Source organism: Cupressus sempervirens, chromosome 11 (genome assembly GCF_028749045.1).
Source record: "Cupressus sempervirens isolate cs-2001-9-10 chromosome 11, ASM2874904v1, whole genome shotgun sequence".
In the NCBI taxonomy this organism is placed as follows: domain Eukaryota; kingdom Viridiplantae; phylum Streptophyta; class Pinopsida; order Cupressales; family Cupressaceae; genus Cupressus; species Cupressus sempervirens.
In genome coordinates this window covers 474836890-474861725 of record NC_143128.1, presented here as the reverse complement: position 1 = coordinate 474861725, position 24836 = coordinate 474836890, and the positions used below count along the sequence as shown (strand labels likewise).

Below are 24836 nucleotides of genomic sequence, written 5' to 3'. Positions count from 1 at the left end.
ATTAGTAATTAACATTTGGTAACTTAACATTTTCCTTAATAGAGTAGTATTTCTTTTAGGAAATTTTTAAATACATTATTATATTATTATTAAACACATTCTTGCTGCCAAACTAAATCTTAAGGAATAACTATTTTATATGACATGGTTGAAAACTTGTGATTGTAAATGGTTATTGGTGTTATGTGGTGTTTTACTTCAATATGACTTTCGGGAACTAGTTGGCCATTTATGAATGTGTTTGAGAGGCTCGTGAAATTTATCCTTATCGTGATTTGTTATTGCTACTTCATGTTATTTGTTAAATTTGAGGTTCAAGTTAATGACATGTACTTTCAAGAACATTAGTGATATTTTGGTTTAAGGGCTAGTATGGGTTTTGATTGCCCATTATAGAATTGAGTCTGATTATCATTTCTTTTTGTAGTTTATGAGACATATTTTTGATCAGTGAGTTTATAGAGGTTTTCTTAGTACATCCTAAGTTAGTGGTTTACAATAGGGGTTTAGGGCCCAAAGTGGTCAAATCTAGGATAACCTATCATTTGGTAATAAGTAATAATACAATAATTAAATTTGAGATAAAACATTACAAAGATAAATAGTGATTTGCCTTGTCCATGCCCTAAGTGCTTGTATAGGTTTAAGATGGGAATTTGATGATGCCCAAATGCACCCCAACAAGATAATTCCCACCTATTCTATTGACACAATGTAGGAACCCCCATAATGGCCAATCAACAAGTTGCTTACAATCAAGCTCCTCCTCCCCGCAGATACCAATCTTTCGATATACCCAAGGTATATACTCCTATCGGAGTGTCTTACGAGAGTGCCTTCCAAACCATCTTGGTGAATGAGCTCATTGTACTTCCTGAGGGTAAACCCTATGAACCCCAAGTCAAACCAAAATGGTGGAATGACAAGCATATTTGTGCCTACCATCAAAATAGGTGGCATTTAACAAACAATTGTTTTGCCCTTAATGGTGTGATCCAAAAATTGACCAATGATGGGGTCATTGAAGTAAACAACCTTAGCAATAATGAAGATCATACAGCCTTCAAGAACACTTTTATGAGTCATGAAAAGGGTGAATCCTCCAAAGCCAATTAGAACACACCCCCTCACACTCACCATTAACATGATTTTCAGCTTTGATGACACTATAAATGTCATCATAGTTAAGGATAAAAACAAGAAACAATCCTCAAATGTCGTTACCTAAGGCCAAATCTCTAAAGTTATCCTACTAGGACCTATGACAAAACCTAACCCTATAGTTGCAAGCTCCTCCTTGCCCAAGTACAACCTAGTCAACCAATTACTTAGAACTCTAGCCCATATCTCCATTTTTGAACTATTACATATTTCCCTAAAGCATAAAGAAATACTCACAAAAGCCTTAGTACCAAATGATCTGGATGTGAGTAGGTTCCAGAACATGGTCAATAACCTCATTGCCCCTTACTACATATCTTTTTCAAACCAAGATGACATGTCTATCATCTGGCCCCAAAACTCTCCTTTGCATATTGAAGTCTTTATCCATAGAAACAGAGTCAAGCGAGCATTGGTCGATGGTGAAGCAAGCCTCAATATTTGCACACTCAATTTAATAAAAGCCCTAGGGTATACATAGGATGTTGTTGACCCAAGAAATAAAATTACCATCAAAGCTTACAATGATGAGGAAAGCTTCCAAAGGCATGGTTATTTTGCCAATCAAAGTAGGACCAGTTGTGAAAGAGACTATTTGTCAGGTCTTAGATCTACAATTAACTTATAACATCCTATTGGGAAGACCATGGATTCATGACATGCAGGTCATTCCCTCCACTTGTCACTAGTGTCTTAAATTTCTTTACGTGCTCAGAGACCAACATTTTGCACAGTATTGTAATTTTCTCAGTTCCTCACAATAGAGAACAAACTAATACACCAACAAATGACATCAACCAATCTACAACGAAACAGACTTCATTCTCTACTGACCAAAATGACAACCACTCATCAATGTCAACTAAGGGTAAAGAGAAAGTGGGTTGCTCAGGTTCGTCCGTTCCTTCACCATCATCATCCAAAGACCCTAAATGGTCACACTACAAAGACATGGATAGATTGATGAAAGAATTTGATAGAAAGTGTAAATTGCATCACAAAGGGGTGGGAAAGTACTCAATTTCCTTATTTGATCCCTCACTTTCTCCAAGATCTCATGGGAAACTGTCATCCACCAAGCCTTATCATGCACATTTTATTAAAGCTAGCAACACACCTCCAAACTCAGTGACAAAAGTTAGTCAACAAAACATTGATGTCTCTTCCCACCTACATGAAAAAGGTTTTGACCTAATGAAAAAGATGGGATACATGAGAGAAGGTCCTTTAGGAAAAGGGATAGGCATCATTAAACCTCTAATGGCACAATTCAGATACAACAAGTCTAAAATAGGGGTAGGATATGATGAACAAGATAGGACACAGCCTCTTCTGAAGCTCATCCTAAAAATAGTGATTCCTCCCCTTCCACTCTAGTATGGGTACCTAAAAAAAAGATGGTTATAGCCAGAAAATAACTGACATCATAAATGTGAACTCATCCCTCTCAAGTTCATATCCCATGAAAGAACCATCTATAAACACTTCTAATAATGAAGATGATGATGATTCCACTAAATGGGAATTTGAGTCATTATCCAAGGATTCTCTTCACGATAAAGAATGTGATGTAGTTCACATACCCACATCTAACAGTTTGGCTACACAAGAAACAACTCATAGTCCAAGACCCACTTCACAAAGAATCGGGATACAATAGGGCAGCTTAGAAGATGGTGAACATGTTGAAGGATTTCAATTTCAAACCCTATTCTCTAACTTCTTTCGAATAGAAGTTGAGGATGACTACTATGAGCCTCTTGTAAGCTCTACTTTTCCTGACACTCTAGAAGAAGCTCATGTCATAGATCTAACAGATACAACATATGAGCCATCTAATGAAATCATGTCTTTAAACCTTATCGAACCTGTTCCATGTTACAAATCATTACCCCTAGTCCATCCTAAACTCATTAATTGGGATATAACTAAGCCTCACCACATTCCTCATTTTGACACTAACTACAAAATCTTCCTCTTCCTTAATGTGGTTGAACCATCTCATCGACAAAGAACAAAAGAAAGGCATATAGTCGAGTCTAGTATCAATTACCTCAGTCACATTAGAATAGGTCAGGCATTCCACAACCTTAATGATCACTACCAAGTTGTGTCTAACCTCGAGAAAAAAATGGAAACAAACAAAATTGATGCATCCCAAGGTGAAAACCCAACTGTGGCACCCACAGATGGGGCGACTGATACTTTACCCAAACACTCCGAGGAAAGATCTTCTATTTTGATTGAACCAGTTGAACCAATCAACATCAGCACAGAGCAAGAATCAAGAGTCATTTATTTAGCACAATCCTTAAACACAAAGGAAAGATAGGCATTCACCTGCTTCTTTGAAGAAACACAAATAAAATTTGCATGGTCTTACACAGACATGCTCAGCTTAGACCCAAATTTAATCCTCCATCATCTCAACATTTCCCCAGAGGCCAAGCCACTAAAGTAAATGCTTAGAAAGATGCATCCCCATGTATCTTTGTTAGTCAAAGAAGAGTTAGAAAATTTAATCAGGACTAATTTCATCTGACCCTTAGCATATGCATCATGGATATCCAACATTGTTCCCATATCAAAGAAGAATGGTAGCATACGCATCTGTATCAATTTTTGAGATTTAAACAAAGAGTGTCCCAAATATGATTTCCCCCTTCCAAACATTGACACCATTATCAATCTAACATTAGGTCATTCCATGTTTTCACTCATGACGAGTTTTTAGGGTATAATCAGATCAGGATAACACCAGAAGATCAAGAGAAAATAGCTTTTACTTGTGCATGGGGCACGTTTTGTTGGAATGTGATGCCATTTGAGTTAAGGAATGTTGAGGCTACCTATCAATGGGCCATGACCACTATCTTTCACGATATGATGCACATCTTCATGAAAAAATATGTGGATGATATTCTTGCCAAATCCCATAGTCGAGAAGAACATCTCCCCATACTAGCCAAAATATTCACTTGCTTAGAAGTGTTCAAAGTTAGGCTCAATCCCAAGAAATGCACTTTTGGCGTCAAATTAGGCAACCTCTTGGGATACATTGTCTTAGCCAAAGCGATAGAAGTTGACCCCAAAAAGGTACAAGCCATAATCAATATGTAACCTCCAAAGAACCTAAGTTAGTTACGCTCTCTTCAAGGCAAGCTTCAATTAGTTTGTCAATCCATTTCTTAGTTGGTAGAAAAGTCTATACCTTTCACACACTTGCTACACAAAGATATACATTTTAAGTGGGATGACCAGTGTCAAAAGGCCTTTGAATTGCTCAAGACCTACTTGATGAATCCACCAGTACTAGTACCTCCCGTACCACACAAACATTTGTTATTGTACATTTTTGTAATGGATAAATTAATTAGAGCCCTCCTAGCACAAGAAAATGACCAAGGAAAAGAACAAGCCATCTATTACATTAGTTGTACCTTGGTCAATTATGAGCTCAATTACTTTTTTATTGAAAAGGCTTGCCTAGCCATAGTTTTTTCTTCCCAAAAGCTATGTCACTACCTTCTAATGTATAAAGTCAAGCTCATATCCAAAATTGACCCCCTCAAATATCTTCTTAGCAAAATAGCATTATCCAGTCGATTGGCTAAATGGGTGATGATCCTGAGCGAGTTCAACATTGACTATGTTGATAGGAACGCAATCAAAGGACAAGCTATTGCTGATCAATTGGCAGATGCGCCTATAGAGAGTTCAAATCCTATCCTAGCGAATTTCCTAGATATGCACATTCTTCAAATAGAGCTAGTAACGTGGAAATTCTATTTTGATGGTTCCTACACACACCATGGATTAGGTGTTGGTATCTTGTTCATCATGTCACTAGGTGTTACTAGCCCTAAGTCTTACAAACTAATTTTCCCCTACACCAACAACATGGCTGCATATGAAGCTTTGGTCTTGGGTCTCAAGCTAGCTTTAGAATGGAAACTGATAGCACTAGAGGTTTATGGAGACTCCCAATTGATCATTAATCAAGTCATTGACACTTATCAGAGCAAAGATGAAAAATTATTTCCTTATAAACATATGGTCGATACACTCAAGGCATGTTTTGTTCAAATTACTTTTGAGCAAATTCCTAGAGAGAAGAATAGAGCAGTAGATGCTATGGCCACCCTAGCCTCCTTACTTTAGCTCCCAAAGTAGCACAAGTAGTATGAGTTCCTAGTAGAAGAGGTGGTTCAACCCACATTTATCCAACCTGATTCCCTTATCATTTGCCACTTAGATGCTCCTGATTCCCTTTGGTACAACCCCATCATCACTTGCCTCCATGATTACACCATTCCATTTGATCTCTCACGTAACCAAAAATGGAATTTCATTCAAAAAACCTCACACTGCTTTGGTGGTTGATACGTTGTATAGTAAGGGTATTGACGATACTCTATTTAGATGTCTCAAAAAGGACGAGTCTAGGGTTGCTCTACAAGAAGTCCATGAAGGGATTTGCGGGTCACACTCTAGTGGGTTCACATTAGCAAAGAATATTCTTAGAATGGGCTATTTCTAGCCAACCATGGAAAAGGATTCTATCGACTATGTCAAAACTTGAAAAAATGTCAAATCCATGGCAACCTTGTTCATGCACCAACCCAAGAGCTCAACCCCTTGGGCCACACCATGGCCTTTTTATTAGTGAGGCTTTGATTTAATTGGATCCATCCATCCACCTTCTTCCAGTGGACATAAATGGATTATCACCGCCACAGAATATTTCACCAAGTGGGCCAAAGCAGTGCCACTTGCTAACTCTACGAGAATACAAATCTCTTCCTTCATTCTAAACCATATCATTTTTCTATGTGGCATACCTCATGCCATTCTCACAGATAATGCCTTATACTTTAAAAATCAACATATTGATGAATTATGTGAAAATTTTCACATTATACACCACTTCTCATCAATTTATTATCCCCAAGGCAATGGCCAAGCAGAGGCCACCAAAAAAACCATTATCGACATCCTTAAAAGAACTGTCAATGATATTGGTAGAGATTGGCATTTATAGTTGAACCTCGCCCTTTGGGCCTATAGGACAAGTGTTAGGATGCCTACATGTGTGACACCCTTCTCCTTGGTTTACGGCTATGAAGCTATTCTCCCCTTAAAGGTTGAGATCCCATCCTTGAGAGTTACTCTTCGAGACATCCTATCAGATGAGGATTACAAAGTGGCCCATCTAGAATAGCTAGAATTGTTAGAAGAGCACCAACATGCAGCACATGACCACCTCAAAGTGTATCAGCATAGGTTATCTTGGCATTACAACAAAAAGGTCAAAACCCCCATTTTTCAAATTGGTGACCTAGTACTTAGAGGAAATCGTAAGAACCAAGCAGGTAGGGAAAAGAAAGGAAAATGGGAGGCCAATTGGATTGGTCCTTACCTTATCACAAAATCCTTTGGGATTGGTACTTACAGACTTTCAAATTGTGATGGTATAAAACTAACAAAACCCATCAATAACATCCATTCAAATATCTATCAAACATTCCAAAAACATTTACATATTCACCAAAAACACAAAAACATCCATATATATTCCACAAAATCGCAAAAAAAAAAAAAGACCATTCATTACAATTAACATTTGTTGTCCCTTTGATTGCCACAACAACAAGCACAAGCTTTTATTCTAGTACAATGGCAACAACAACATTACATTCCAAGAGTGTCTAGTGGATTGTTTATTCTGGCCTCCTTGGGGGAGATGGTAAAACTGGGTGTTCACTCAATGGCATCCCTTCTAGCCTTGCTCCAGATGAAGAAGCACCTAGTGTCAACACCCTACACATCCACACTATATCCATGGGAATTGAAAACCTCCTACCATGTAATTGTGTGTTCAATGGATGTGTAAATTCCCTATCTATAAACTAGATCTCTCGCTAGTCCTCATTTTGGAATGCCTAATAATAATGTCCCATCCAATAAGCGGCTTCCTTGTGTACCTTTACTGTTTGGTGCATTTCTATGAACACATTTTCCACCAACTTGTTTACCTCCTATGTAGTGATCACTTGTTGGACCACATCCCACTCCTATTACATCTGATCAGTCATCATTTGCCCATACTCCACGTTCACTTTTGCCTCACCCAAATGTTGTTGCAATTGCCTCACCTTCCCTTCACTTAATGCTAACTGCTCCTACAACTTCAACACCAGGGAATTCGCCTTTGCGATCGCTTCCCTAAAAGACTCAAACTACGACTACAATAACAGTAGCTCATTTTGAGCACTCTCTAAACCCACTTGTGCCATCTTTGGTGATACATGCAACCATTGTGCCCATGACCTTTCAGCCAACATCCCCGCGTCATTTCCCTCTGCCCATGAGTGCTCCACACATAGCTCTATCTCTAGCAATTTTACCCATGCCTGCTCTACATTCACCACTTCCTACAGTCATCTTGCCTCCATTTGTGCCCCATCCTCCCATGCCTTCTCCATCAATCCTAGCAAAAATGTGACCTCCTATTCTACGTTCTCTGCTCGAACTCTCTGTACAGCTAACAGTCTCCATAATCCTTCCACATCTCGTGATGATTGATCTCTATCTCCCACCTTTAGCTGTGGCTCCTCCACATTTACACCGCTCATTCTCCCTTCTATTGACCCTTGTCTTGATATCCCAAGGCTCATCAACCGATGCATCCCACTCATTACTTCACTTCCACGAACACCTCTCACATCCTTCAAAATTTCTCCCACGAACTTTTCATGAAATTTTATTTCCCCCACCTCCTCCTCCACTCTTGACACACTCTTCATCTTCTAAGGTGGACTATTCTCCACCTGCGTCATTAGCCCATCATCTAATACCACTTGTAATGCCTGTTGTGTTGTCGTCCCTGATAACATCATTAAAGTCGACAAGGGCATCTCTTTTGCCTCCCTCCCCACCTCTTCAAATTGTGTTGGCCCTTTTCCTAGCTGACTTGCCTCACCCAAACCTGAAATTAATGCTTGGAGTTTCGATTGATCCATCCACTCCTCGAAGGTTCACTGAACACGCTTCACTCTTCGTCCTTGCCTCATCCACCTTCCCTAGCTAGCATCACCCTTCTGTTGCGACTGATATGGTGAGCTCAACATAATTTCACTTGTACAATTCCTACAACTTCTCAATACATCCAATAATCACATTCTACTCTTCACTTCGCCTTGATTCATTCCCATTTTATCCCCCTACTTATAGCCATCACTCACCCAAAACTCATTCTATACTAGTCTTCCACGTATCCACTCTGTGCATCCCACCGCACTAGTACCCAATACACTTGCCCCTTGGCTCTGACATTCAGTCACCCAAATACCTGCCAATGCACATTGACCATCAGATTCTATTGTTAAATCACCATTGACACATCCCACACCTTTTTATTTTCTTGGTACAACAGTTGCTCACTGGAAAAACTAAACAAACTCGACATTGTTACACACAACTGGAAGCATGCCTAGTCCACAAATAATGGTTTTCTATGCTATCATGTGCTTTTAGTACCTCGATGATGTGTTTTACTAGAGGTATTGGGATGAAGTCATGATATTTTTATTGGTTCTTCATTGTTTAACTCCAGTGATCCTTTGGTTTCACACATTACTGGTGTCCACTTATAAGTGCCTCCTCTCATATGGAATGCCATGTGTACCTCAACTAATTTTGTGTTCTATCTTAGGTGAGGTCTTTTATCTGACATGTGACTATTTGCATGCCTATTTTTATTATTCTATGGCTATAGTTTCTATTTCTTAGCGATTGTCATGTTTCGTTTTACATTGTTCATCTTTACCGGTACTTCTTGGTGTGACATAGTATTCATATCACTATAGCTAAGCTAGTGGTGGTTGTACTTAGTCACTTTTTATCACATGCTCTATGATGACAATTAGTTTACATCTCTTTAAAAAAAAAGTGACAGTTAGTTGCATTCATTTAGCTTGCATTATCATCTTGGGTTCCCTGAAAATAAATAGTTGGCACACAAATCAAGATGCAATTCACAAACAATAGTCAACAACTTCATGACTATTTATCAAAAAAATAGACAATGACATCAACATCAATATCAAGACGAGCTTCTAAGCACTAAACCCTCATGGACATTATCTCTTCACCACATTCACACCAGCATTACACTTCATGAATTCACCATTTCATTCCACTCATTGCATTATGTGGCTTTCAAATCTCAAACAATTCTAGTCACTATCCTATTTCACCACTTCATCTGCTGCCTTGCATGGCTTTTGAATCTCAAAAAATATTGTTTGATCACTTTCCATCTCATCTACTTTGCTGCATCATCTCCTCTCATACTCCATCTCCTTTCATTTCGCCATGTCATTCATTCATTTCATGGCCTTTGAATCTCAAAAGATGACACTCCACCTCATAGCCTTCGAATCTCAAACAATTTCATTTCCTTCCATTTTTCACCTTCCCTCACACTTCATTTGTCTCATCCCATTTTATCACATTTTCATTTATCTTTCCATCTCCTTTCATCCCATCCACACACTTGGGCATTCCTTTTTATTCTCATGTTACCATGTTCTATTCTATGACACTTTGCCACATAATTGTGAATTTACATTTTTTGTGTTCTTTACTCATTTCATCTCATTCCATATTCATTATATCACATCACACCACATTCCATTGGTTTCCATCTCATTACTTCATTTCATTTCATCATATCTCATTTTGTCCATTTAAACATTCCATCCCATTTCATTATCTCTCATTTTATCACATATCATTTCATGTCATCCCATCGCATTACCTGTCATATCATTTCACTTCATTTCATTTAATCCCATGTCATTTTGTTCCCTATTTCAGTCCATTACCTCTTACTTATCATATCATTTCATTAACTATCATGTCCTTACATATCATTTCACTTCATTACATTTCATTGCTCATTTCATTTCATTTCATTAACTATCATGTCATCACATATCATTCCATTTCATTTCATTTCATTACCTATTTCATTTCATTTTTGTTTCATTTCATTCCATCACACTGTATTTCATCATATATCATTTCTCTTCCACATTTCATCACATTTTTATCACATTTCATTACATTACCACAACATTCACCTCATTACAATTCATTTTTCACAATTCATTCCATTACAATGTATTTCATCATATATCATTTCTTTTTTTGCATTTCATCACATTTTTATCACATTTCATTACATTACCACGACATTCACCTCATTACAATTCATTCCATCACATTGTATTTCATCATATATCATTTCTTTTTTTGTATTTTATCACATTTCATTACATTACCACGACATTCACCTCATTACGATTCATTTTTCACAATTCATTCCATTACATTACAAATCATTTTCATTACATCATGTTACATATCATTATATTCCATTTTCTTATATCCTATTACAACCAATTCATTACATCATATTTTCTTTTACCATATTTTCACTTCATATCATTACATTCATTATACCACATCACATTTTCATTACATTATTTATGCCATACCATCCATTCTAACTCATGATCCATCTATATTCACCATTCACATATATATACACATTCACATCCACTGCTACCATAATCATCAAATCAGATCATCACATGCATACATAAGTCCATGATATAACAAGTATACACATATAAAACATCAATAAGCTCAGATATCTCATAAAGCAACATGACAACCAAACGATCCATCAAAAGGCTAAAATCACATGAATATCAGATAAAATGCATGAACACAAACATCACATCATCATATAACATGAACATCCATAAGTCAAGGATCAACTAAGTACATCGACACAAATGTCTAGTGAATATAAACTAAATAATCATACATACTAAAGAACGAGGCCATAGTACATAATATACACTCATCCATGTGGGGGTGCCTAATTTGATGGTCCCTACTCACGGGGGGCACCCATATCCTCTTGACGTATTTTCTCAGTTGCATCTATCGACAATGCAACCTATCCAAACACAACAATCTGAATCGACAATGCCCCATCTGTCCTTGGCGACAATGGTGGTGGCGGCAGCCCTAGTGTCATCACCGCTATGAATATCTGTAAGGTACTCAACACCTCACCCATCCAAGCTTTTATGGCACTCATCCACACCTCCAAATCAGTTGATCCCCCTGACCTCCTTGGTGGCAGTTGTGCCTTTGGTGGTACCAGCTATTGTAATTGTGGTTGTGCACCTGGTGGATCTCTAATAGGACCCTACACCTATAGCTCGTGGCGCTGAAAAAATTGCACATCCTCTAGCAACCGAGCCCTCACCTACTCTACTCTAGCCTGCTTGCCCCTCTATCTCGCTAACCAACCACAACCCCACCAATCATCCCCCCTCTCACCCTTGCACCACCTCGGCCTCAAACACCAACACCCTCCCTCTGGCCATTGGTCCATGCACTAGACCTCATGCTACTCCCCTCTATGGTAGTACCATGGCTACTCGACCTTGCCTCCCCCGTGCTTTGCCCACTCTCACCCTGGCTCATTGTCTCCCTCTACCTCTCCCCAGACCACCCTCATCATCACCATCCTCTCCCCCACTCGACAGCTCATCAATCCCTAGTATCGGCTCAACCAAATCTGTGTATCTTAGGAAGGGATGATCCTGAAACCATCGTGCATAATCCCCTCCATCTCTACATCTACCACCCCATCTTGCAAGGCCCACGGTTGTGGTGTTTCTATCATCTATAAAAATGCCTCTAGATAGGCCTCATACTCTAGAGTTGGCCCCACATTGCTCTCTGATTGTACTCGGGCATAATGTGCAGTCTCCTATGGCATGCCTTGCCACCGACCAAACTGTCTCACCACCCTCCTGAAATAAAATTGCTCTATCACAATAGTAACATGACCAAGAAGATACCTAAGACCAAAAAAGTGCACCATCTCATCATCATTCTCCACCCATGGCTCTATGAACCTGTATGGTCTCCACACCACCTCATCAATATCATCCAAAACCCGCTGCCAATACTTTGTCTTGCCCAAATGGGGCTGCATGATCAAACCAAAGTAAGTATACATGTATGGCATACCCTTTGGTCATTGTCATACACACACTAGATGAGTAATGGGAAGATGCTCCCATGTCCATAGCTGTAACAAAATGACCCCTGTTGATAGTGACGAGGCTTTAGAATACACAACCTGATGTAGATCATGATATAAGTGGGCCAAAATATAGTTTCCCCAGGCAAATCTCCATGGCTTGTCAATCATATTCTATACCAGATGGCCCCATCCAACTGGACACCCTCACCCTTGGTGATCTGTGGCAACAAAAACCCCCCTATCAATCTTGCCAACACTATTGGCAATGCATCACATTGTAACATCTGAAACCAGGACACACTGTCATCACCAATACTATCATCCCTGAAAAAGTCTCAGAATCCAGCACCATCAGTAGTCTGATCATAATAAACCAAATCCCCTATGGTCAGGATCCAAAAAATCCTATATACATCCTTAGGAGTCATTGTCATCTCCCCCATCGGCAAATGAAATCTATTGTGGTCCAAGTGCCACCACTCAGCCACAACTATGAGTAATCCCTTGTTCACTCAAAACTGGGGCATCTGTAATAAATATTTGAAACCACATATGTCTATCATCTACCTATCTACGTTGGACAATTGGCCCACTGCCTTTAATGGCCATAGATGGAGTCCTCGTACCATGAGCTTTCACCCACACACTTATTATTCATCAAACAAATACAATGCACCAATTTTCGTCACAAAGTGGTCATTAACCATCAATCTCATTTCTAGATCTAGCTATCTAGCTACTGGTTCTATCTTGGACCTATTACTCATCATTCTCTATCTTGTGTCGGACTAGCTTGTCTCCCCTACTCTGTATCCTGACTTGGGGCATCACCATCTATTATCAGATCGATCCTACAACATCACTTCATGAATAATTGACTCCTATTGTTTACTCGTTATGACCATCTCTAGCTGACAAACTAAGAATCTAGTCTTTTGCATTATCTTACGCTCAACAGAGGACCTACACCCAATTTTCTCCCTCTGATAATCTTTTGTGCCATTTCCTAAGCCATATGCGCTAACAAATCAGTCGAATGCATTACAACATGCAAATGTGCTACTATAACATCTAAAGGCGCCATTCTATATCTCATATGTGCTATAAGATGTATATGTGCTAATACAACAACCAAATGCGCTATTTTATCATTTGGAAGTGCTATTCCATTCGAGCATGCTAAAACATTAGCTATATGCACTACATAACCTCTCGTATGCGCTATTTGATTCGTATGCACTATTAAATCTGCTATATGTGCTACAAGACTACCATATGCGCTCATCCACTTGAAAACTAGGGTTTTCATATGTGTTGAATTGCCCCATGCATGCACTATAACCCTACTTGAATGCGTTAAAGAAATTCATATGCGCTAAAAGAAATTTCAAATGTGCTAAAATGCTAAAACTACCACATTTACCCTAAGAATTTGTGCAAAACTTCAAAAACATAGGTAAAAATGCTAAATCTCACACAGAGGATCTTGATGACTTACTGGGGCACCATAGTCTGTTGAATGCTCATACTGACGACCCTTTCAAATCTATGCTCTCATAACAGAACCATCATCACTGAATAAGAGCTCCAAATCACAAGTGCAAAAAGGGAGTATGAAAATGACAAGGGTCAGAGATCTTTTCAACCTATTTAACCCCCCTAAGGGGCATTTATATCACCTTTTCACCCTATTTACCCCCTATTGACACCTTTTTTCTCACCAAAACAAATTGGGTATTATATCAAACCAACCTAATTACCTTTTTCCACCAAACTCCCAATATTTCAGAAATAAAATTGGAACTTGCTCAGCTTTTGCACTTTCATATTTTCTTCCAATTTCATTTATGAGGGGGCGGTATATCTATACCAAACTGGGGCATCCAAGCTAAGGCATCAAAATTTTTGAAAACATCAAAAACGTCCTAGCCCAGCTAATTTTTTTTTTCAAACATCAAGCTTACCAAAACCAAGGTATCCAAACAAAACTATTGCAACCAAAACATCAAATCAACGATAATCAAAACATCAAATCATCAACGATCATATATCAAACCATCAATAGAAAGACATCACGACAATGACAAAATGTCAAAATATCACCAAACAAACATCCAATCATCAAAATTTGACCTTAACTCAGAAAATCAAGATAATCTTTGAACTAATATGCTTTGCATATTAGCTCAAAGAGGGGCATTTGTAGACACCCAAAAATTGGCAAAGACCTAAATCACATAGTTTTGATCAATCAGTGCAAATTAAAGAGAAAATTTGAAGAAACACAATAGACTTTCAATCAAAAATCACATCAAGTCATTAATCACCTATCAAATAGACAAGACCTAAATTAACTTTAAAAGAGGAGAAAAACAATTCAAATTCATTAAAATGAAATTCAAAAAAGGAGGAAGAAAAAGACATTTATTAAATCAACAAAATCGTTTATCCCCACAAAATTGGAAATCTCCCTTTTTCATTTTAAAAGAATTAGAAATATCCTCAATTATCCTCAAAATCAAGTCTATTGGACTCTTCCTCCTAGTCTCTTATGAGATATTTTCAGTTTCACTTTCACCCACCAGTCAAAGGTGAAAATCTTGATTCTATCCCCAACCCCTTCCGAAATTCTATAAATAGGAGGGAAATCCAAGAGCAAAAGGACCCAAGTTTTTATGCATCAACACTATAGGCATATTTGAACTCGTCATTTTAGCATCATTTTGTGTCATTTAGATTCATTTATTGTATGTTAGTTCATTGCATGATCATTTCAAAAGCATTTCCAGGAGTTGTATTTCACATACAATCTACATTTTAGTCATAGATCTTGCATGTATTCATTGTAGATCTGCATTTTAAGCATACTCCCATTTTAGAATTGTCACTAAGATGTTGGTCTAGAGCTATTTTAGCAATTATAGTTAGGGAAAAATGAGACACTCGTAGAAATTACATTCTAATGATGATATCTTTGGTCTAGATTAGTTCATCGTCAGTCTATTTGCATTCTACACTAAAGTTTCATGAATACACGTTCACACTGTGTACAAAATTCTATAATTTTCTGGTCTAATTGTGTTTGTTTTAGTGTGGCTTCTTCAGAAGCTCCTATTAGAAACAAGTGCCTCGCCTCGGGCAGCCCCTGATCTAACTCAAGCTTTAATTGAAGCATCTGAAGATTTTCTTATGGTGGACTCTAGTATTCTTCTTTGTGTTAGTGTTTTAGCTCTTTGTCTGCGCTTCTTGCTGATGAGAACGGATTGTGGGACTATCTTTTGTGGACTTTTTCTCCTATCCATTTCTTGGATGCAGGCATAGGTGCTCCTTTGGTTTGATAGGTCTTCTTCAATTTTCAAGAGGGTTTTGTTCAGATCATTCTAGATTCAGATCTGCTGCTGAATAAGGATGCCTTAATTACTATTTTTGGAGATCATATCTCCTCTTAATGTATTGATCTTGATGTTTATTATAGAGGCAACATATTTTCGAGGCACCATGGGGTGTTAAATCCCCCCACAAATCATATTTAATTCTAAATTTAAATTAACAATACACTTTAAGCTAAATTTTATTTTAATTTAATTAATCTTTTTTTATTAATTTCTTGAATTATATTAACTAAATTTTAATATTAAAAAAAAAAACATTTTTTTAATGAAATTTAATTTAGCTAAAACACAATTTAATTTAATTTAAAATTTGTTACTATGTAGTTAATATGTTTACTAATTAACATTTGGTAACTTAACATTTTCCTTAATAGAGTAGTATTTCTTTTAGGAAAATTTTTAATATATTATTATATTATTATTAAACACATTCTTGTAGCCAAACTAAATCTTAAGGAATAACTATTTTATTTGACGTGGTTGAAAGCTCATGATTGTAAATGGTTATCGGTGTTATGTGGCATTTTACTTCAATATGACTTTTGGGAACTAGCTGCCATTTATGAATGTGTTTGAGAGGCTTGTGAAATTTATCCTTATCATGATTCATTATTGCTACTTCATGTTATTTGTTAAATTTAAGGTTCAAGTTAATGACATATACTTTCAAGAGCATTGATGATATTTTGGTTTAAGGGCTAGTATGGGTTTTGATTGCCCATAATAGAATTGAGTCTAATTATCATTTCTTTTTGTAGTTTATGCAACATATTTTTTGATCAGTGAGCTTATAGAGGCTGTCTTAGTACATCCTAAGTTAGTGGTTTACAATAGGGGTTTAGAGCCCAAAGTGATCAAATCTAGGATAACTTATCATTTGGTAATAAGTGATAATATAATAACTAAATTTGAGATAAAAACATTAAAAAGATAAATAGTGATTTTCCTTTTCCATGTGCTAAGTGCTTGTATAGGTTTAAGATGGGAATTTGATGATACCTAATGAGAGGTGTGAGATGAGAGGATATTTTGGTTATGCATGAGTCACATTGAGGATCTAGGGTATAGGGAGAGACTAGTCCAAGGCAACTCAATGTTTGACCATGAGATGACACTCCATATGTCTCCTTCATAGATTTTGCATGTCTTTGGTGGGTGTTATATACTTATTGGTGGTTGCCATTTATCCATTGGTTATTACTCTTTTTGTGATTGGTATTTGACTTTGGAGATTGTATGCATCCAAAGGCTGTTCTTCATTGCTATTGGTATTTTGTTTGGAGATTGGTATCTAGTTGTTAATTTTGGTATGTGGTGTTAGTATAGGTTGAGTGTGGTTGTTTAGACATTAGTTATATTTTCTTTATCTTTAGTTGTGTCACCCTTAAGGTAGAGAGCTTTCATGATCCCTTGTCTAGAAGTTTTCATGGTTGATATCCTTGCGTGGATTGTATGTATCTCCTCAACATGGTGGGAGTGAGCTTGATTACATTATAAAATTTAAAGGAAAAACAAATTAGTTAACTTAATGTTATAGTTAGATTAACTTCTATAGGATTCTCTAGTGCGGCGTTATAGGACCGCCTTGTGGATTACTCACCCAATCAACCATTGAAACACTATTGTAAAACTCATGATGGTTTTTCCCTAAAAAACTTCCAAGGAAATGCAACTAATTACAATTTGTGTTAGAAACTCTTCCAAATCCCTACAATTTATTTTTCTTGCCCATAGGTTTAAAAGATCAAGATTTTCATTGGTAATTAAGGTTTCTAAGGTTTCAAAGGCATTGGTAATAAAGGTTTCTAAGGTTTCATTGGCCCTTTACCCCACCTTCCCATTAATTATTGTTATCTTTCAAGCAAGAAACTTGATTACAATGAGAGCGAGAAGAGGAATTGAGAAATAACTCCAGAGTGTGCTAACTTAAATGCTATTATTGCACAACATGCCAAAATTAAGACAACCTCTATATATGACATGGCTAGCAAAAGTGACATTGTAACTTATAACTTGAACTTTTATTCAATCTATGATATGTACTAAACTCTTCTTATTCTTATATATATATATATATACCTTGATGATACTGAAAATTAGTAATATAATCAATTTAATAATTTGTTTTCTAAAAATATTTATAAAAAATAATGTAATTGATTTTTTAAAATAAAATAATCAACATTTTTTCCTACTTTTGCCTCCAAGCTTTGAAATTTTGGGCAAAAACACCCCAACAGTTCTTTTTAAAAGGTTATAATTGAGTTACGCACACATACACAAACTTTGGATGAGGCACAATTAGGTTCACGATAAGAGAATCTTTATAAATTTATAAGTTTTGAGGCTACTTGATTAGGTTACAATGTGTTTAGGATTTAGGTTTCAAATTTACATTTTTGATCTAGGTAATAGTTTGATGATGAGGTTAAAGTACGTTTAAGAGTTTCATTTTCCATTTCCTAGGTTTAAACATATTATTGAATTCAACTAAACATTTCATTGTAATACACTTGTTGTTTATGAAGACTTACGTTAATAAGTTTGATAATACATAATGGTGTTGCTACAAGAACATGAGCTAATAGGGTTCTTAAGATTTTTTGTGAAAGATCTTCATATATTATAGGCTAATTATTAAATTAAATCTAAATAATAAGGTTCTACCAAATAATTATATATACACATATAATTAGCCCATAAGACCTACAAACAAATCTCCTACATTACATTTTCAAACTAAACCAATTAAACCTATACTTATTCTAATTCTTGGCTTACTAAATACTAACCAAATAACTTATCATCTATATACCCACTAATTACTTTTACCTCTTACAAAAAAAAACTCTTACCTTTTAAGAATGGGTGCATGATCCCATGTGCAGACACATATTCCAATGTACAGGTATTGTCTTAATGACATGTCAACGCTATCTAAGGTGACCAAGTGCATGGAGATGAGGTTTGGCGCTAGGAAAAAAAGGAGGAAAGTTGGGGTTGTTTGGGGCCCACCCAACCAAGGGTCCCATCACCTAAACTTTTTCCCTTTGCAAAAGTTTTTTGAATTTCTTTGTTTATAGATTTAATGTTTACGAATGAATGCTTTTTAATGATGTCAACGAGACCAGAGCACTCTAAGGGACCGAAAAAAACAACCGCACTAGATAATTTTCTGATTCCTTTCCATTTCTAATCTTTTGGTATGTATCTTAACCAAAAAACCAGCACTCTGCTTTATCCCATTCAAATGAGCTATGCATGTTGCATGCCTTCAAGATGACATCAAAGTAGAAAGGGAGTGGAGGGGTGTGAGGCCCACGTGGGTCACTTCCCCATTCCCTCAACTTGCAATTTAAAAACATTATTTTATTTTTTTCTAATGGGTTTTGAAGAAGTTATTTACAGACTTATATATTTATGTTTTGTTTGCACTTATATACATTTCTAAAATTTGAAATGAAACATTCTTTAAGTATATTATATGTTGCAATTTTTTTGGAAGATGAATTAGTTCCCCATCCCATATATTTTCCGGAGAGTAAATTTGCTCTCCTAGGAAATGTATGGGATGCATCTTTTTTCTTTTCTTTCTACATTAGCTTTCTTCTTTTGGCTCCTATATTTTTTTATCAATGCAATTTATTCATTTGATTATTCAACATGGTGGCTTGTCATCTATATAATTGTTTTACACACTTTCTAATGCTCACTCTAATCTAAAATTAGTTAAGCCAATTAATTAATGGGGTCTAGAAGAACTAAGTTTTAGTATTGAAACCACTAGTGTAATATTCATTTCTTAAAGTCAATAAAGGTGCTTTAAATGAAAAACTAATCATATTACACCATTAGCATGATAAGAATTAGATTATAACATTATATTGAAAGGATCTCATTTATGATAGAGTCAATTTAGCATAAATCTACATTCAGTACATCCTTGAAAACAACATATAAATCATTTCAATCTTAATACATTCTAGTTGCTCCTAGATTCATTTCATGAAGTATATAACTCAACAAAATTGAAATACTTGGATCTACATTACAATATCATGAAAAATACATAATGAAACATTCTTCCATTCTTTCACTACAACTACAAAATATAAGGAGATGGATTTACACAAAAAATTCAATCAATAATATCAACAAATACATCTTTTATTTCAACATTGAGATTCATAAAATGCAAGGAGAATTACATATGGAGTGGAAATCTCATCACTCAACTCACACAATACATGGAAAGAACAAGGATAAGAAATGAAGAACTCTCGAACATCAACACTTGATCACATCAGTCATGAGCTCCTTTCTTCAAAAGGTTGCACTAGGAGTTTCAAGGACTCCCAAACTATCCAACAAGAATCCCCTAAAGTTGCAAATAAGAATGAACAAAACCATGGAGAGCTCACCTCCCAACTTAGGCCTCAAAGAAACCACCTTCCGAGTTAGGAGAACCGATGCCAAATGGGTCACATCACAAGAACACCCAATCGAAGGATTCACAATGGGTTTCACCTAAGAACCCATGACAAGGGTGAAGGTAGAATAACCATAAGGGATCGTTTGGTAGCTGGAATTAGAATGGAATTGGCATTTGAAATTCTAAAAAAAATTTAATCCATTGTTTGGGTCCGCAAAATCAAAATGAGAATTGGAAAAGATTAGAATCCAGTATCCTCATTTACCTCTTAAAACGAGGATTTGATCTTCCATCTAAATAGGTGGAACTACCGAAAAGAAGCATTCCAAATTAATTGAAATAAAATTGATTTTTACGTCGGCTCACATTTGACTTTTTTGATATTTGGTTTGGCGCTATGCAAACACGACATTTTTTTAGTCATTGTCGCCTCTGTTTACTCACAGGTTTGGTCTGTTGCAGATGCATATTCACCTTGACTCTTTCCAATTTCATGAGATCAATGACAATGAAATTGGGGCCCTAAAAAGTAGAAGAGAGACCCTCGTAGTTGTGCCCTCCATTGTGAACCACAATCTGCCAGTTGTGTTGGATAGAGCACTGCGCAAACTTATGCAGTTGGTCTCTACTCTTTTTGACAATCAAAGCGTATGGCTTCACTAGAATTTCTTCCACATACTGCAAATTGCACACAAAGAAATCGAGTAGGAAATAGTAAATTTCCAATGAGCTTTTGAACATCACATCTTTGATACCATTTCTAGACATACACGAGGTGAGTGCTAGTACAGTTGCATTTTGTGATGAGTATCCCACAACTGGATTTTTGCCTCCAAAAGTCACCACCCACAACAATACAAACAAACTAAACATTCTCATAAAACTCTAGAGAGCCATTACAATGTTCCAAATTGGTCAATTCAGTTGCAATGTTCTTTACTATCGATCATTGCCTAAAATTTAAACCATGAACATGTAGAAATATGCCTTGCATATTCAAAATATTTCAGTCCACAAAAAAGCCTTTCTAGAGGCTACAAAAGTTTCTACTTGCGACTATGAATGGACAACTTTATTGAGGATGTAGAGAAACCACAATCAAATCTTTGTGAGCAAACCTCATCTCGGCTTATTCTGGTTGGTATTTCGAATCTAGTAACGTGCAATTAAACAAAGGAAATGTGTATCCTCATAATGCAATATTGACGAACCAAACGGTTCCAAATCAATTTTCAAAACCATAATCTGGATTTCAAGTTCTAGAATCACAAATTCAGAATTATGAATGCCAATTCTCAAATCATATTCCAACAACCAAATGTGCCCTAAAGGAGATGCCAATGCCAATATGCACAATTTCATGTCTTCACAAGGCTCATAGTAAACACACTTCTTCCATACACATTCTCCCCTTATCACCCCCAAATGACATCAAAAAATCATTGACAAGAAAGGGCTCATACACCTTGCTTTTTTTCCCTCTTTTCCATGAGAAGAGACTTAACAATTTCATGGAGGTCACAACTAACCCCTTCATCCCACAATACCACTTCTTTCCTTTCCAAGGGCGAGTAATGCTTTCACACCCATGAACAATCCCTCAAAGAAAATGCCAAAAAAGAAATAGATTGAAAACACCATTTCCCAACCCTTTACAAATACAAAACAACACATAAAATGCAAGAAATACATGAACAAGATCTTCCACATGCTAAACTATTGCAAAATGAAAAACAACCTCGGCAAGAAACACCAACCTTACTCAAAGTGTGATGGAACCCTATTGCTTTTGCTCTAATCTTTAAACCCTATTGTCTCTAAACTTAGAGTCGGTGAACACCCACTAAGTTATCCAAGGCCCTCTAAAAAGGCCTACAAATCCCAACCACCTACTAACAATAACTTCTTGAGTTGACTCTAATTCCTTGGCCATCATACTTGTCTCCTACCATTAATGTCAGTTTGGACAAGTGTGTGGGAAAGGGTAAAGAAATAAGATTCCTCCATTTTCACAACTTTTGGAAAATGAGTTGTTTGGAGGGTCCCTAAAGTTGCATGTGCCTTCTAGTGGTGATAATTAAGTCCTTAATTCATACCCCTACCATATGGGCACTTAAATTCCACTAAATTAAGCTCAGCTCTTAAGACCACTTTTTTGCCTCAAAAAATGACCTAAAATTTTGAATTTGAATTCCTATTTGGTGAGACTTCACATGATACCTCTAAACAAATGTGATTAGCTTAAGCTCCTAACTAAGTTTAGTTTTAGGCTAAGGGTCTCATTGCCAAACCTTAATTGACATGTCATTTACATATATACATTACAAGTGTCAAGTGACGATATAAAATCACCTTACATATCACTAACTACATAATGAACTAACCTAATACATACATTCAAATAACAATTACAAATTAAATTACATAACAAAGAGGTTCGAATCTCTTCATTAGATCCAACCTTGGCTTCACAGTTTGCACATAGGTTTGGTTCTTGGTTCATAGATTAGTACCATGGTTAGATTTTTTGCACACTAAATTTGAATATCAGTAGTTCGAAAAAATAACATATATATAAATTTAACTTAAATAATCAAATTTAACTCAAAGCATTCCAAATTTCACTTCAATAATCTTTTCCATTTCTGCACATTGATTAAATATAACGAATTTGTATAATTGAAATGCCATGACATATTCATCAATTCAAATTAAATTACTGAAATAAACCATCACACTAATATGCATATATATAAAATGTCATCAGTCATCATAACTAAAGCATACTAGAGTAATCATCACATGACATTAATAATATGGGTCAATATCTAATCAGTCGAATAATGTCTCAAAATCTAGAATCAAAATATATAAAAAACGAATGCATGCTGAGTTATGATGGGTTGGGGTGAGGCCTCACAATTGCCAAGTAATTCCCTGAGTCTATTTTTTTCGAATATGGTATATACCATTACCACAATAGCATAACTCTTTTAAAACTCACAAATTGTTCTGAATAATTTCAACTGGGTTTGCTGTTAATTTTTTCCTTGTAAAAATCTAGTTCTCTCAATTAATCAGCCAAGGACAATTTTTTGGTTAGGTTGTCATGTTTTCAGTAATCAAGAGTTGTTCATGAATTTTAAAACTCAAAAAACATCCGACTATCCCTCCTCAAATTCAGGAAAATTTAATCTTGTTTAGTATGGAATAAATGACACGTTAACAGCCCCAATAAAAAAGGAAAACTTGGGAATGTTTACTGTGGGCAATATGACACACAATAAACACTTATGATTATGCTTGATGCTTCATATCAGTATGCTTTGAAGGAAAAGCATGAATGAAAAAGGATGAAGCTGTTAAGGAATTAACCAAAACTTTTCAACATCAATGATAAACAAGCACCAATTGGTGTAAACGGGCAATGCTGTTAATCTCAAACTCGGGGTCAGAAAGACTAGCTATTCAAACTCAAATCATTTTTTTTTTCCCTTAAGGAACATTTTAATCCAACTAAACTTCACTAAATTTCCCATAGATGTATTCTCCATATCCTGTGATATTTGTTCACCTTCTTCCAGATATGATTATCATGTCATTAAGATAGACATGTTTGCAGATGATTTGGCCCTGGCAAATGTTATAAGGTAATCATAAGAATCATACATTTGAAACTCACCAAGTGCTTATGATTTTCCAGGGCTAAGTTACTTGACCTCATACATGCTAATTTGCAGGGTTGAAATTTGGTTAGTTCTCATCCAGTTTACCCAAAAATTGCCAAAATTGACAAGTTAGTGAGGAAAATCCACCCATGCTTGCAAAATGATAGAAAAGTTTCCCAATTATTCTTCAACTCTCTCTCCAAGATATTGTCAAAATCATTCAAAACTCACAAATCTGAGGTCCATGTGGGCTTGATACCAGTGGTGCCTGCCATCCCAGGGCCCTGCTCTAGTTTTTAGAAAAGTAAAAATAAAAATAGTTTTTAGGCCAATGTTTTCCACAGATGAAACTTGTAAAATAATAATTCAGATTTGTAATTTATAATCATATGACACTATGATGTGCATTGAAATCATTTTTTATCTATAAATGAAGGAAAAGCTACTTACAGCTTCTATAAATTCATGTGTGGTTTTAACAATTTTCAGAATTTTGCTGAGTTTATGCCTAGCCCGGGTTTTTGAACTATGATGAGAACCAACATATTTCTTACATCTGCAAGAAAACTTTTATCGGCAACAAATTTGTACCCCGCATCACCTATTTGCCTTTGATGTATCAACAAGACTTCAACCTTCACTAGACTTCTTGTCTTCCTTTCCTCCAATTTTTGGTTTCTTGCCTTCTGTCATTTTTTTTGCTTCAATATCTTTGTCTTCAAGCTGTTTCTTCATTATATTTACCTGAAATGCATATATAGGAATTATGATAATTCCAACCTCTACAGAGTAATATAACACTATTCACCATATGAAGCAAAACAAAAAAGTGAGAATAATCCCTCACTTAGATAAGGATCAAAAGCAACATTGGGTTGTACATGCAAGCAGATGTTATATGCAAATAAAGATCTCATACAAGGAGGTAAAATACCATCGTAGGCAATCAAGGAAGATCCTTGATATCAAATGATTGTCATGGATAGTTATGAAATAAAGTTTATCACTTTCTTCTGAATATCACATGGATAAGTGATAAAATACGA

The 24836-nt window shown here is 36.1% G+C and overlaps 1 protein-coding gene across 9 annotated transcripts in view; it reads right to left on the bottom strand.

Moving 5' to 3' along the window:
• Positions 1-23627: 23627 nt before the first annotated feature.
• LOC149530434 (FKBP12-interacting protein of 37 kDa-like) overlaps positions 23628-24836 on the bottom strand; it is a 242883-nt gene continuing 241674 nt past the window's right edge. For 4 of the 9 annotated variants that reach the window (XR_016358416.1, XR_016358414.1, XR_016358419.1 and 1 more), the window contains 2 exons: positions 24241-24534; positions 23628-24079 (listed from right to left, as the gene is read on the bottom strand). Coding sequence is in view for 3 of the 9 variants with exons in the window: in XM_089808483.1 (XP_089664609.1) it covers positions 24421-24534 (114 nt within the window). In the remaining 6 variants the exon portion in view is untranslated. Of the gene's footprint in view, positions 24535-24836 lie in introns of all 9 variants that reach the window. The other 5 variants (XR_016358418.1, XM_089808483.1, XM_089808484.1 and 2 more) reach the window with 2 other exon arrangements.